The sequence below is a fragment of the Aedes albopictus genome, chromosome 3, assembly GCF_035046485.1.
Source record: "Aedes albopictus strain Foshan chromosome 3, AalbF5, whole genome shotgun sequence".
NCBI lineage: Eukaryota > Metazoa > Arthropoda > Insecta > Diptera > Culicidae > Aedes > Aedes albopictus.
The window spans coordinates 208,957,726-208,973,396 of record NC_085138.1 but is presented as its reverse complement, the minus strand read 5'-3'; the positions used below and the strand labels follow the sequence as shown (position 1 = coordinate 208,973,396).

The 15,671-nt window shown below is 43.7% G+C and overlaps 2 protein-coding genes across 5 annotated transcripts; both read left to right on the top strand.

Annotated features, from left to right (window-relative positions):
* LOC134291242 (uncharacterized) lies at positions 1 to 7,877 on the top strand. Of its 3 annotated transcripts, none has more exons than XR_009998992.1 (2): positions 1 to 6,826; positions 6,887 to 7,877. XR_009998992.1 is itself a non-coding variant. In XM_062858743.1 (2 exons), exons 1-2 carry the CDS (start codon positions 7,008 to 7,010, stop codon positions 7,779 to 7,781), a joined length of 717 nt encoding a protein of 238 aa, XP_062714727.1. In that variant the 5' UTR covers positions 6,166 to 7,007; the 3' UTR covers positions 7,782 to 7,877. The 3 variants fall into 3 exon arrangements, 1 of the variants encoding a protein (XP_062714727.1); XR_009998991.1 differs by having other exon boundaries at positions 1 to 7,266; positions 7,324 to 7,877; XM_062858743.1 differs by having other exon boundaries at positions 6,166 to 7,266; positions 7,324 to 7,877.
* A 225-nt stretch (positions 7,878 to 8,102) lies between these two features.
* On the top strand, positions 8,103 to 9,609 carry LOC134291243 (uncharacterized). Of its 2 annotated transcripts, none has more exons than XM_062858744.1 (2): positions 8,103 to 8,390; positions 8,451 to 9,609. In XM_062858744.1, exon 2 carries the CDS (start codon positions 8,572 to 8,574, stop codon positions 9,607 to 9,609), a length of 1,038 nt encoding a protein of 345 aa, XP_062714728.1. In that variant the 5' UTR covers positions 8,103 to 8,390; positions 8,451 to 8,571. The 2 variants fall into 2 exon arrangements, with proteins under 2 accessions (XP_062714728.1, XP_062714729.1); XM_062858745.1 differs by having other exon boundaries at positions 8,103 to 8,830; positions 8,888 to 9,609.
* The last annotated feature ends 6,062 nt before the right edge of the window (positions 9,610 to 15,671 follow it).

Genomic DNA, 15,671 nt, shown 5'->3' with positions numbered 1-15,671 from the left:
TGTTCCATTTCCTGTGATTTACTTTGTTGATGGCCACTCATCGCATACGGGATATGAGGTAGCAGAGCTTTGTGCCAGCCTTGGTATTATCCTTATCGCGCTTTATCCTAATGCCACGCATATAATGCAACCAGCGGATGTTGCTATCTTCAAACCGTTAAAAACAGCTGGAGCCGTTGCGTCGAAGATTGGAACTGGCGGAATAAGGATAAGCTATTTACCATAGACGAGTTTCCAGGAGTACTGAAAGCAGCGATTAATGAATGTATTTCACCGTCCACCGTACGATCTGGATTTCGTAAGAGCGGACTGTATCCATTGGCAGAGGAAGCTCTCAGTTAATAACTGTGGAAGTGCTCATAGAACACTAAGCTGAGAAGCAGGCTTTGTCCCAGTGAGGACGTTACGCCAAGAAGAAGAAGAAGAAGAACGAAAAGCAAAGACAATTAATGTTAAATTCACTTCAAACGGCACTACTTAACAAATTTACAATACTACAAAACACTACACACCTTAACAAAACTTAAAACTGGCAGAAGGTCGCCGAAGCTCGCTTCTGTTCTCCAGCCGACTCAACTATAAAGTGATGGAGTCAGTTGAAACCTCTAGTCAAGTAAATTTCCTGCTATTGAAGCAGTCGTCTATTTAATCTACAAACTATTATATACAAGTGCGCCAAATTCAATCGCACATAGCCGCAAAACTATTTTACGCCATCGAAAAAAGTCCTATTAGATACACAACATGAATCGTCATTAACTTAGCCTAGACACAAACCTTACATGAAACGGATAATCTCTACTAAATGAAACGGTTCTAACTCAAAGACAAATTCAACGAATCCAATTTTACTTAAAAAAGATAAAAACGTCAAAAGCTACAAATAAACTAAAATAGTAATAATTTAAAGAAACGAACTTTGAATTAGAAATCTTAAATATTGAAAAAAAAACATATTTATCCAAGTTTATCGAACTGTATTCATGTTTTATTTTACTTAAAAAGATGAAAATCGTCAAAACGTTACAGTGTTACCGCACCTAGCTACAAAGCAGCAAATGAAATTGCTCAACACGAAGCGTTTACTGTTGCATACGTGGTCTATGTGCCAGCACGAGAAGTGGAGGTGGAGGGGAAGATCCTCGACGAAATGCTGACATGTGAGGACATCAAGACCGGCTTTGGTCGATTCAAAAATAGGTCAATTCCTGATGTGGCTATCCTAGACTGTAAACGCTTATCTAAGGCTTCCATGGAAGGAAATAAAAAGGTGTACTCGCCTTCAGCGTTTTTTCGAGTGACTTTCCCAGGTTCCGTCCTCCCAGAATTTGTTGTAATCGATGGTGGTTTTTACCCAGTGCATCTTTTTAGGCTTTAGGTTTTTAATTGTACCAAATGCAAGCAGTTTGGTCACAGTGATAGCTTTTGCGACAACAAGCCCCGTTGTGGTAAATGCAACCAAGCTCATTTGGAGGACTCTTGCACACAGGAAGCGGAAAACTGTAGCTACCGTGGCGGAGATCCACACGACTTGCAAGTTTGCCCGGCTTACAAAAGACGCATTCGAAATGAGAGTCGCCCTATTGTAAGGCGCTCCAAGCAGACCTATGTGGAGATGGTGAAATCTTTTAAAACACCAGATTCCGTGTCTGAATCAGCTGTCCCAGTTGAAAATCCCTATCAGGAGTTGTCTTCCGATGATCAGGACGATGGCGAAACTGATGAGGGTGGATCTCTTTCGAAGGTACACGCACCTGGAAAAAGGAAGTCACCATCTTCCCCGGGATTGCGCCGAAAGGTCTTTTTGAAGTCTTCCCTCAAAAGTTTGCCTAATGTCAAAGGAGACGGGGTTAACTTAAAAACTCCGAAGAATCAGGTTCCTTTAGCTTCAGATCCATGTTGTAGCAAGAACCTGTCACCCCCGTCTCCGCCTGTTAAATACACTTCAAAGAGAAATAATCGACAAGGTAGCAAGAAAAAAGCTACCAAAGTTCCTCGCAGTTCAAGCAAGCCTCCTAGACCCAAGCGAGGACTGTTTACTTTAAGGGTTCTCGTGGATCGCTTATATGATGCCCTCAGCCTTCCAGAAACATTTAGAGGCATTATTGATATGTTTATACCTACAGTAGAAGAATATCTTCGGAATCTGACACAATCATGGCCCCTCCTTGCTGCGATCATATCTTTCGATGGATAATTCATCAAGTGAGGTACAAGATATGATCACTGTGCTACAGTGGAACTGTCATAGTCTAAAACCTAAATTAGACCTGTTTAAGTTTTTGATTCACAACTCTGATTGTGATATATTTGCCCTTTGTGAAACATGGCTTTCTTCTGAAGATGAACTCAACTTCCACGATTTTAACATTATACGCCAGAATAGAGATGATCATTATGGGGGAGTTCTTTTGGGGATCATAAAGACTTACTCATTTTATAGAACTCCAATCGCGACTCATCCTGGCGTAGAAATCGTCGCTTGCCAAATAAACGTAAAGGGTAAAGAACTTTGCGTACCTTCCGTTAACATTCCTCCAAGAATTTCAATTAACCGCCGTCATCTTTGGAATGCAGTTTCTGCACTATCCCATCCAGTTTTAATTCTGGGTGATATGAACGCACATGGTACAGGGTGGGGCGAACCATATGACGATAACAGAGCGGCCATTTTCTATGATTTGTGCGACGATTTCAATTTGAACATTTTAAATACAGGTGAAGTGACACGTATTGCATCTGACGGCAAAGAAAGTCGTCTCGACCTATCACTGGGGTCAAGTTCACTATCATTCAATTGCTTGTGGAAGGTAATCGAGGATCCTCATGGTAGTGATCACTTATCCATTATAACCACCGTCAAACATAGTGAAAGGTCAGACCATCCAATTCAGGTTCCTTTTGACCTCACAAGGAATATCGATTGGCAAAAGTATGCAGAAGCGGTATCTTTTGGCATCGAATCATTCAATCCCCTCCCACCTTTGGATGAGTATCGATTCCTGTCTGAACTGATATATAAGAGTGCATTAGAATCACAAAAACGACGTGTTCCAAGTGCAACCTTCAAAAGAAGACCAGCCACACTAGGCTGGGATGATGATTGCACCCAGTTGTATCTTAAAAAATCTGATGCTTTCAAAACTTTTCGTAGGCACGGTACCTCAGATCTTTATCAAGAGTACGCAAAGCTCGAAAGACAGCTGAGAAACCTGCTGAAAGCGAAGAAGCGTAGTTATTGGCGACACTTCATTGAGGGTCTCTCAAGAGAAACTTCAGTGACAACGCTTTGGAGAGTGGCTCGCAACATGCGAAACCGCTCTTCTTCTAATGAGAGTGACGAATAATCCAACCGTTGGATATTCAGCTTCGCGAAAAAGGTCTGCCCAGACTCAGTCCCAGCACAACCGATTTCTTGGGAAACATCCCCAAGAGACGGTTCTCTGGACAGACCCTTCACTATGCTGGAACTTTCTATGGCTCTTCTTTCATCAAACAATTCCGCTCCGGGACGCGATATGATCAAGTTCAATCTTCTTAAGAATCTCCCAGATATTGCGAAAAGACGACTACTGGATCTGTGCAACTCATTCATGGAGAACAACATTGTTCCGCTAGAATGGAGACAGGTCAAAGTAATAGTTATTCAAAAGCCTGGTAAACCAGCGTCTGATCATAATTCATACCGCTCAATTGCTATGTTATCATGTTTAAGGAAATTGTTGTAAAAAATGATCCTATCGCGACTCGACCATTGGGTTGAATCGAATAGCTTGCTTTCAAATACACAGTTCGGGTTTCGCAAGGGCAAAGGAACAAACGATTGTCTAGCGTTGCTTTCAACAGATATTCAACTGGCCTTTGCGGAAAAGGAGCAACTGGCTTCAGTCTTCTTGGATATTAAGGGCGCCTTTGATTCAGTTTCCATAGGAATATTGTCAGAAAAACTGCACAATAGTGAGCTTCAATCTCGGACAACTGACAACTTCCAGAATTAGCTACATGGGTCTACTCCAAGGCTCATGTCTAAGTCCCTTGCTTTATAATTTTTACCTGAAAGACATTGATAGTTGCTTGGAAGGTGTTACTAGAACTAGTAACAATATGTTGCTTCCGGAAATTTAACACTCGTTTTATTGGTTTTTGAGAGAGAGTTATAATTTCCCTAAAAAATTCAATAGTATTAGATGGATACATAGTAGATTTTTTGAGGTTATCTTACGTTTAGTATTTTCCATAGTAGGTTTAAATTCAGCCTGTCGAATTCAATTGAACACCCTCTACACAATCTAGGATAATAAGTAGAATTTAGTAACTTGTAACTAGATGGTCATAACTATTTTACCTCAATCAATGCAATTTTAGTTTTTTTTAAAGAATAATCGCGCTAGCTATCACCGAACTAATAATTTTGTAAAACCTACAAAAAATAAGTTGAATTCAACTTTTTTTATAATTCACATATTGAAATCTCACTTTAGATAGGAAAATAAATTCAATTATTAAGCAAAAATAGGGTAATTTGCCAATTATTGCACACCACCCAATTGTTGCACACCGTGTATATTTATACCAATTAAGGAATACACGGGAAATACCGAACGTAGAATAATGTTTTAATGCAATTTTCGATCATTTATGTAGTAGTTCCAACACTTTATTTTTTAATAAAATCATATTAAAAGGTTCTTTAATGCGATTTTAATAAGTTGATGTACAAAGGCTAAAAAACACCAGCCTGCTTAGCTGAAATGTTTAAAATTTCACATTTCAAAATAAGCTTTTATTCGACATTGTAGTTGTTTTAGCCGTATTAGTGATTTGCAGTACAACAAATGCATTTACTTTCAGTTATTTTTCAATCATAATATGATTATGTTACAACCTGGAGTTCTGGGTGGCCGAGACACATGATAGTGTAATGATAACTCCAGGTGTAAACGAAACACATTAAAAACGTAACTTTATTTACATAAAAGATTACATGACTATGACGCGACACGTATACACAATGACGGTTACAGAACTTCTAAAACTAATGTCTGCTTTTGTGCATCAACCGATCGCATATTGAAATGCTATCGGCGAGCAAGCAGAGCGGCGAGAGTTGAGAGATTGTTCAGTGGTTCTCAACATCTCCCCCGCTGAATCGTTGACGGTGTTTCCATAGCAGCGGTCTTCGGACGTGGGAAGATCAATGATGGTGGACAGTGTAGATAGCGTGGTCGATGATCATGTTGACGAGAGTTGCTGTTCGATCATCGGAGCTCCTGGTTCCACCATGGTTGACTATCCACTCGAAGATATCGCTGTATACCGATGCACGTCCACTTGTTGAATCCATCCGATGTCCATTCCGATCAAGAAAATGTTGGACAAATTTCAGATCTGACTGATGAAACAAATTAACGATGGACTCAACAACGCTTTTGGTGCTGACTGCTTGATGTTGATTGAATTTAATTAGCACCTCCCGAAGTGATCTGATCTCGCATGAATTGAACACCTCTGCTGCCTGCGTGCTCTGCAAAGCGTATTCAAATCCAATTTCACTGCTACCGCCGGGTGTAGGTACGGCAACGGCAAGAGGAAATATCGGTCCTCTTTTGTGCTGCTGCTGTTGATCACACTGAGTCGTCGTCCGCGTCGTCGGCGTGGGAACACACAGCTGGTCCATTGAAGACTGTTGCTGATGCTGTTCGTTTATTGCCGCCGTAGTATCGACGACATTTGGATGCGGTTGGGAATTGTGTGGTTGTTGCCGGGTACTCCAATACAGCGAGAACAGATGGAATTGCTGATTTATTGATTCCATAGTATGTTGATACTGAAGCTGCAGCAGTTGTTGCATACTTTCGAAGAACCTTTCACTGGCTTCTCGCATCTGCTGGAGGGACTGTTCCGACTGCTTCTGACCGGGTGGAAACTGGACGGTCGAAAGTGGCAGTGGTGTTTGTTGTACCACTGTTGGCTGCGCATGACACAATGGCGTACTGCTGAATGGCCCATTGAATCCAGCCGCCAGTTGATAGTTATGGTGGTGCTGATGAGGTTGAATGTTCGCGGGTTGACTTGACGAAAAAGACGGGATTGATGATGATGCGTGTTGGTTCTTGTGTGCTGATTCAAGAACCGGCGGATGTAGTCGCTGACTCACTTGATGCTGATGCGGATCTTAACCAGCCAATGATGCTGGATGCTGGAGCTGAACTTGATCACTCCTCACGAAGTTCATTGTGCCGTCCATCTTCTCCTCCGCGGTAAAACAAACGCGTCGCGATTCCTCACTGCACGCACGGGTTTCTCGTCGCCACTGTTACAACCTGGAGTTCTGGGTGGCCGAGACACATGATAGTGTAATGATAACTCCAGGTGTAAACGAAACAAATTAAAAACGTAACTTTATTTACATAAAAGATTACATGACTATGACGCGACACGTATACACAATGAAGGTTACAGAACTTCTAAAACTAATGTCTGCTTTTGTGCATCAACCGATCGCATATTGAAATGCTATCGGCGAGCAAGCAGAGCGGCGAGAGTTGAGAGATTGTTCAGTGGTTCTCAACAGATTATTTTGCAAATAATAGTTATTTTAATCCCCCGTACAATAATTGGCTCAAAAAAAAAATCGTCGTTCCTATTTTATTGCACAAACCATAACCACACTTTTTTTACCGTGCGTAGTAGTCTGACAGCTCCGCCGGCGGAGTGTTTGTTTATCATTCGTCAGAGAAAACTTTGCTTGGGAAGCTGCCTTGGAATTTGCCTTCCAGATAACACGGATTTTTACTGGATTTCGACCTGCATAATGGATACACAGGTAACGTGAATGTTGCTTATACCTATTTGAATACCAAACATCACATAACTTCAATTTTAGAACTATACTTTGCCGGCTCCCGATCCTGAACATTCTGCCCCGCCGCCCGCCGTCGAGAATCCGTAAAAAATATACGGAAGGCGCCTTGCAACAAAGCATAGCTGCGGTAAAAACGAAGGCAATGACACTAGGGCAGGCTTCCAGCTGCTTCAGAGTACCGAAATCAACAATTAAGTTTCGTATTGGTTCGAAGTGGACGAAAAAACTTCGGAGGGGTCCACAGACTGTGCTTACCCTGCAGGAGGAAATTAAATTGGTAAAAAGAATCCAAGAAATGGAACGCCGTGGTTTTCCTTGCACGAAGCATGCTGTCGTGTTCCGAGTAAAAGCTTTTCTCGACGATAATCCCCGCAAAACACCGTTCAAGAATAACAAACCAGGTAAATCACTATCTTTCAATTTTAGTATTGATAACGTCATTTATGGGTATATTTCAGGATACAAGTGGCTGCAACTGTTCCTTGGCCGACACAATCAGCTCTGTATTCGAAAACCGGAAAACGTCACTATGGCAAGTGCAACTGTTTCTGAACCGGACATACGTTCTTGGTTTCAAAAGATCATGCAGTATCTGCGCGCAAACGGATTGGAGGATGTTCTAACAGATCCGCGGCGTATTCTTAACGGTGACGAAACCGGTTTTCCGTTCGATCCCGTCACAAAAGCTGTTCTCGCATCAAAGGGAAACCGTAACGTCTACTTGGTTCAGCAGGCTGATCCCAAGAAGAATGTAACAGTGCTGTTTACATTTGATGCTGACGGATACATGTTCCCGCCGGATACTATTTTGCCATACAAGCGATTGCCCAAGCAGCTCATAATGAATTTTGATTCTGACTGGGGAATTGGAAAGTCCGACAAAGGGTGGATGGACAGCGAAAATTTCGTTGCCTAGGTTAATTTGCCAAATATTGCACACCACCCAATTGTTGCACACCGTGTATATTTATGCCAATTAAGGAATACACGGGAAATACCGAACGTAGAATAATGTTTTAATGCAATTATTGATCATTTATGTAGTAGTTCCAACACTTTATTTTTTAATAAAATCATATTAAAAGGTTCTTTAATGCGATTTTAATAAGTTGATGTACAAAGGCTAAAAAACACCAGCCTGCTTAGCTGAAATGTTTAAAATTTCACATTTCAAAATAAGCTTTTATTCGACATTGTAGTTGTTTTAGCCGTATTAGTGATTTGCAGTACAACAAATGCATTTACTTTCAGTTATTTTTCAATCATAATATGATTATTTTGCAAATAATAGTTATTTTAATCCCCCGTACAATAATTGGCTCAAAAAAAAAAATCGTCGTTCCTATTTTATTGCACAAACCATAACCACACTTTTTTTACCGTGCGTAGTAGTCTGACAGCTCCGCCGGCGGAGTGTTTGTTTATCATTCGTCAGAGAAAACTTTGCTTGGGAAGCTGCCTTGGAATTTGCCTTCCAGATAACACGGATTTTTACTGGATTTCGACCTGCATAATGGATACACAGGTAACGTGAATGTTGCTTATACCTATTTGAATACCAAACATCACATAACTTCAATTTTAGAACTATACTTTGCCGGCTCCCGATCCTGAACATTCTGCCCCGCCGCCCGCCGTCGAGAATCCGTAAAAAATATACGGAAGGCGCCTTGCAACAAAGCATAGCTGCGGTAAAAACGAAGGCAATGACACTAGGGCAGGCTTCCAGCTGCTTCAGAGTACCGAAATCAACAATTAAGTTTCGTATTGGTTCGAAGTGGACAAAAAAACTTCGGAGGGGTCCACAGACTGTGCTTACCCTGCAGGAGGAAATTAAATTGGTAAAAAGAATCCAAGAAATGGAACGCCGTGGTTTTCCTTGCACGAAGCATGCTGTCGTGTCCCGAGTAAAAGCTTTTCTCGACGATAATCCCCGCAAAACACCGTTCAAGAATAACAAACCAGGTAAATCACTATCTTTCAATTTTAGTATTGATAACGTCATTTATGGGTATATTTCAGGATACAAGTGGCTGCAACTGTTCCTTGGCCGACACAATCAGCTCTGTATTCGAAAACCGGAAAACTTCACTATGGCAAGTGCAACTGTTTCTGAACCGGACATACGTTCTTGGTTTCAAAAGATCATGCAGTATCTGCGCGCAAACGGATTGGAGGATGTTCTAACAGATCCGCGGCGTATTCTTAACGGTGACGAAACCGGTTTTCCGTTCGATCCCGTCACAAAAGCTGTTCTCGCATCAAAGGGAAACCGTAACGTCTACTTGGTTCAGCAGGCTGATCCCAAGAAGAATGTAACAGTGCTGTTTACATTTGATGCTGACGGATACATGTTCCCGCCGGATACTATTTTGCCATACAAGCGATTGCCCAAGCAGCTCATAATGAATTTTGATTCTGACTGGGGAATTGGAAAGTCCGACAAAGGGTGGATGGACAGCGAAAATTTCGTTGCCTACATACAGAATGTTTTACACCCTTCTCTTGTACGCCGGAATGTTCCATTTCCTGTGATTTACTTTGTTGATGGCCACTCATCGCATACGGGATATGAGGTAGCAGAGCTTTGTGCCAGCCTTGGTATTATCCTTATCGCGCTTTATCCTAATGCCACGCATATAATGCAACCAGCGGATGTTGCTATCTTCAAACCGTTAAAAACAGCTGGAGCCGTTGCGTCGAAGATTGGAACTGGCGGAATAAGGATAAGCTATTTACCATAGACGAGTTTCCAGGAGTACTGAAAGCAGCGATTAATGAATGTATTTCACCGTCCACCGTACGATCTGGATTTCGTAAGAGCGGACTGTATCCATTCGACGCCGATGCTATTGATTACGCTCGATGTCTTTCCAACGGTACACAAGATTGTAGCAGCTGTACGGAGCAAAATGATCTAGCACTAAGTGAAACTGTACCCATTGATTTGGCTAAAATTAAAGGAGCCCTCAAACTGGTGAATGCTACTCCAATCAAATCGTATTTGGCGAAAATGAATCAACTGTTACAGATGCATCAGAGAAAGCTCTTCTGTACATCTACAAATCAATTCTTTCTGAATTCGATGTGGATCACCATGACAACGTTCTAGCGTACGAGGCTCCTGAACCAGCAGAGCCATTGAGAGACCTACCATCTCCTGCATTGGACGATGCGGTACCGGGCCTTGGAAATGCAGTGGTCAGTATCCCTACCGAGGACATCGTGCACCGCCACATCTCTCCAACTTGCGTTCCAATTGAAACAGTCGACGACTGGAGTACCTTCGAAGCCTCTGTTATCACTTACGAAGTTGAGCCAATTCCTCAATGTTCTTCTACGCCGGAACAAAGTGATGTAAATGTCGTGATTGTACAACCTGTAGATTCGTTTGAGTCGACAACAGTATCCCAAAAAGGTGTACTGAAAGAAATAGTTGATAATGAGAAACCCAACCGCAGAACCAGTATTTCAACATTTTTCAAACTTCCTCCAACACCAAAACGTAAAAATGTTAAACGAAACTACAAAAGTAAACGACACTTTGTTCTCACGTCTTCGGAACGCTTGAGGGAGTTGGAGGAAAAAGAAGCAGAGAAGCAGCGTCTTACCCTTGAAAAAGAGTCGAAGCTTAAAGAACGTGCCATTAAGAAGAATTTGAAAGAACAAAAGAAACAAGAGCGCCAGAATTTGAAAGAGCAGAAAAGAAAGGAACGTGAAGCAGATCTACATCTCAAAGAGGTATCGAAGAGATTGGCTCAACTGAATCGCAAATCGGTGAAATCCAATCCACGGAAAACGTCTCGAAAACGTATGAAGTTTGGGGATGAAAATACCGAGCAATAATGTCAATTTTGAAGTATTTTGTATCACATATAGTTGAAATAACAGAGAATAAATCGAATCTAAGAAATGTTGAATGATCACTCAATTATTATGGAAATAGGTGCCAAAGGATGTAAGTGACAATTTGATGTGATGGAAAAATGTTGAAAACTTTAAGCCTCGTATCGTTCGTCACTACAACCCCTTTGCTTCTAAACCTTTCACATTACTAAAATAGGATCGGAAACTTTTATTCGTTTAACTGTTCAATAATTGGTAAGAAGGTGCAACAATTGGATGAATCAACAGCAACTGTGCAATAATTGGATAATGGGTGTGCAACAATAGGATTTGCAGGTTATGACAGTGTGCAATAATTGGGTTTTGAAGCTCTGTTAATAAATCATTTTTTATTCAGTCAAAAATTTAATTTACGCATAAACTTCTTATACAATGCATTCTTTGGTTATTAAACGAATATTCAAGCACCAAACCGATGTAAAATTTTCAGAACTGTATCTGAAAAATACAAAATACTTTGGCCTTGTCCTTAACCGTGCAATAATTGGCAAATTACCCTATAACTTATAACTCTAAAAATACTATAATTTTATGACTTGCACGTTTGAGATATGTAGTTCACTTCATTCGCATATCAATATTCTCGATCTATCAATTTGACTCGTAGGTGACGGACCGCTTTCGAAACTGGGTGTTTCTGTGTTGACGGAAGTGTTGCCATGAGTTGGCGTAACACTCCCCCTCAGTACGCTGGACTCCTGCTCCTGCTTACTTCCGTTGATTCCGACATCCAAAACAGCCAGTTTGACTGCTGGTCTTTGGTACACTCCATGCGATGTTTGTACTGTTGCGCTTCGGACTTGTCCACAACTTGCATTTACACTTATAACCCGTCCTTTAGGCCAAAAGTTCCGAGGGAGTTCGTCATCTACAATTACCACGATATCACCAACTTGTATCGGCTTCACCGGTTGATGCCATTTTGTTCGACGACAGATGGTGGGTAAATATTCTTGGATTCATCTGTTCCAAAAATGATTCGCATATTTGTCGGTGGTTCTCCAACTATTCTTAAGCGTTGCTGGATGGTCGTCAAAGGGAATTAGTGGTTTGGCCCCGCTTGATGTTCCAATCAAAAAATGGTAAGGTGTCAAGGCAGGCTCAGATTCGTTGTCGATAGGGAGATAAGTCAGTGGTCTTGAATTGACGATATTTTCAATTTCTAGTAAGGTAGTTCGTAGGACTTCATCAGAAGGATTTCGTGGGAACTGCATGTGTCTGAATACCTTCTTCACTGATTGTATTAAACGCTCCCAGCTTCCGCCCATGTGTGGGGAGCTAGGAGGGTTGAATGACCATTGCACGTGGCTCGCAACGAACACATTACCTAACTTCTCTTGGTCGATACCCTTAATCGCGTATTTGAGTTCCCTGTTGGCACCTATAAAATTTGTGCCTCTATCACTATAGATGCACACAGGAGTTCCACGTCTTGCCATAAAGTTTCTCAAAGCCATTATGCAAGAACTGGTATTAAGAGTATGGGCTATCTCTATATGAATTGCTCGCACCACCAAGCATGTCAGCAAAACGCCCCATCTTTTTTCGACGCGACGCCCAACGACTACTTGCAGGGGACCGAAATAGTCAATTCCCACCACTGGCGAAGCCACGGGGGGGGGAGGGGGTCTTTAGGGTTAAAACTTCCCCCAGAGCCAAAATTTCTGGAACAAATTTCCAGTACTTACCTTACCTTAGGCTAAGGCCGGGGTGGCCTCTGCTGTACATAGTAGCCGCCTCCATTCCACTCGGTCCATGGCTGTTTGTCTCCAGTTCCGCACTCTGCGTAGGGTCCGCAGATCGTCCTCCACTTGGTCGATCCACCTAACTCGCTGCGCTCCACGTCTTCTTGTACCGGTCGGATGACTCTCGAGAACCATTTTAGTCAGGTTGCTATCCGACATCCTGATGACGTTACCCGCCCACCGTAGCCTCCCGATTTTCGCGGTATGGACGATGGTTGGTTCTCTCAGCAGCTGATGCAGCTCGTGGTTCATTCGCCTTCTCCAAGTCCCGTCTTCCATCTGCACTCCGCCGTAGATGGTACGCAACACCTTCCATTCGAAAACTCCAAGGGCGCGTTGGTCCTCTGCACGTAGGGTCCATGTTTCGTGCCCATAGAGGACGACCGGTCTAATCAACGTTTTGTAGATGGTTAACTTCGTGTTACGGCGAACTTTATTCGATCGTAGAGTTCTGCGGAGTCCAAAGTAGGCACGATTTCCTGCCACAATGCGCCTCTGAATTTCTCTGCTAGTGTCCTTGTCGTCGGTCACCAGTGAGCCCAAGTACACGAATTCTTCAACCGCCTCGATTTCATCACCGTCGATATGAATTCGGGGTGGCGGGCGCGGTGATTCCTCCCTGGAGCCCTTTGCCATCATGTACTTTGTCTTTGACACATTAATGACTAATCCGATTCGCCTGGCTTCACTCTTTAGTCGGATGTACGTTTCCGCCATCGTCTCAAATTTACGAGCAATAATATCAATATCATCGGCGAAACCAAGCAGCTGAACGGACCTCGTGAAAATCGTCCCACTCGTGTTTATCCCCGCTCTTCTTATTACACCCTCCAAAGCAATGTTGAACAGCAAGCACGAAAGACCATCACCTTGCCGTAACCCTCTGCGAGATTCGAAGGGACTCGAGAGTGTCCCTGATACTCGAACTACGCACATCACTCGATCCATCGTCGCCTTGATCAACCGTATCAGTTTATCCGGAAATCCGTATTCGTGCATAATCTGCCATAGCTGTTCTCGATCGATTGTATCATACGCCGATTTTAAATCGATGAACAAGTGATGTGTGGGCACGTTGTATTCGCGGCATTTCTGCAAAACCTGGCGGATGGCGAACATCTGGTCCGTTGTAGCGCGTTCACCCATAAATCCAGCCTGATATTGCCCCACGAACTCTCTTGCAATCGGTGATAGACGGCGGCATAAAATTTGAGAGAGTATCTTGTAGGCAGCGCTCAGTAGTGTGATCGCGCGGTAGTTCCCGCAATCCAACTTGTCGCCCTTTTTGTAGATGGGACACACGATACCTTCCATCCATTCCTCCGGTAATACTTCCTCCTCCCAAATCTTGGTAATGACCCAGTGTAGTGCTCTCACCAGTGCTTCTCCACGGTATTTTAGAAGCTCGCTTGGAAGTTAATCTGCTCCAGCGGCTTTGTTGTTTTTCAACCGGCCAACCTCCTCCTCAATCTCTTGAAGGTCAGGGGCAGGGAGTCTTTCGTCCTGTGCACATACTCCTAGATCTGTTACCACGCCACCTTCGGTACTTCGCCTCAACGTCGCCATTGAGGTGCTCATCGTAATGCTGCCGCCACCTCTCGACCACCTCACGCTCGCTCGTGAGAATATTCCCGTGATTATCTCGGCACATGTCGGCTTGTGGCACAAAGCCTCTGCGCGAGCGGTTCAGCTTCTCGTAGAACTTTCGTGTGTCCTTAGCGCGGTACAGCTCTTCCATCGCTTCGCGATCTCGTTCTTCCTGCTGGCGCTTCTTCATCCGGAAGACTGAGTTCTGCCTGTTCCGCGCCTGTTTGTAACGTGCCTCATTCGCTCTCGTACGGTGTTGCAGCATTCTCGCCCATGCTGCATTCTTCTCGTTTTTCAACTGTTCACATTCGCCGTCGTACCAGTCGTTTCTGTGATTCGGAGTCGCGAAGCCTAGTGCTGTAGCCGAGGTACTACCTATGGCGGATCGGATGTCCCTCCAGCCATCTTCAAGTGTAGCTGCGCCAAGCTGCTCTTCCGTTGGTAGGGCCACTGCTAACTGCTGCGCGTAGTCTTGAGCCACTTCTACGTTACGAAGTTGCTCGATGTTGAGCCGCGGCGTTCGACTTCGACGCGTGGTGATAACTGTCGAAAGTTTTAAGCGCATGCATACAGCGACTAAGTAGTGATCCGAATCTATATTCGCACTGCGGTATGTGCGGACGTTGGTTATATCTGAGAAGAATTTACCGTCGATTAGAACGTGGTCGATTTAGTTTTCTGTTTGATGGTCGGGTGATCTCCAGGTGGCTTTGTGGATATCTTTGCGGGGGAAGAAGGTGCTTCGGACTACCATACCACGGGAGGCTGCAAAGTTTACGCATCGCTGGCCGTTATCATTCGATACGGCGTGCAGGCTGTTTCGCCCGATTACCGGTCTGTACATTTCCTCCCTTCCTACCTGCACGTTCCTGTCGCCGACAACGATTTTCACGTCACGCGGCAAGCAACCATCGTATGTTTGCTCTAACTGCGCGTAAAACGCTTCTTTCTCGTCATCAGGTCTCCCTTCGTGTGGGCAGTGGACGTTGATGATGCTGTAGTTGAAGAAACGGCCCTTAACTCTCAACATGCACATGCTTGCGTTGATCGGCTGCCACCCGATCACACGTTGTCGCATCTTGCCCAACACTATAAATCCTGTTCCCAGTTCATTGGTGGTGCCACAGCTTTGGTAGAAGGTAGCCGCTCGATGCCCGCTTTTCCACACTTTCTGTCCAGTCCAACAAAGTTCCTGCAACGCCACGATGTCGAAGTTGCGGGGATGTAGTTCGTCGTAGATTATCCTGTCACATCCTGCGAAACCTAGTGACTTGCAATTCCATGTTCCAAGTTTCCAATCGTAGTCCTTATTTCGTCGCGTGGGTCTTTGCCGATTGTATCGGGTCGTATTTTCTCCTACGCTATTCGCAATGGGGATTTTTACGGGTGGCTTATTGGGCCTACGCCAACACTCCTGTCTCGCCGGAGGGCCATCGTGCTAGTTCTGTTTAACGTCCCAACCAACACTGGGACGACCGCGCTGATGGGGCTACACCCTTGGATCTAGCTGGGCGTGGTGCAGCGTTTCTTACTCAGCCGCTGGATGCCAGAACAGACGCTGTTTGAGC

What these genes read in the sequence shown, in the direction of transcription:
- LOC134291242 (XM_062858743.1), top strand. Translation starts at nt 7,008, where the DNA reads ATGACACTAGGGCAGGCTTCCAGCTGCTTCAGAGTACCGAAATCAACA. An exon ending in GTTCAAGAATAACAAACCAG is followed by an intron (nt 7,267 to 7,323) that starts GTAAATCACTAT and finishes GGTATATTTCAG; the next exon opens with GATACAAGTGGCTGCAACTG.
- LOC134291243 (XM_062858744.1), top strand. Translation starts at nt 8,572, where the DNA reads ATGACACTAGGGCAGGCTTCCAGCTGCTTCAGAGTACCGAAATCAACA.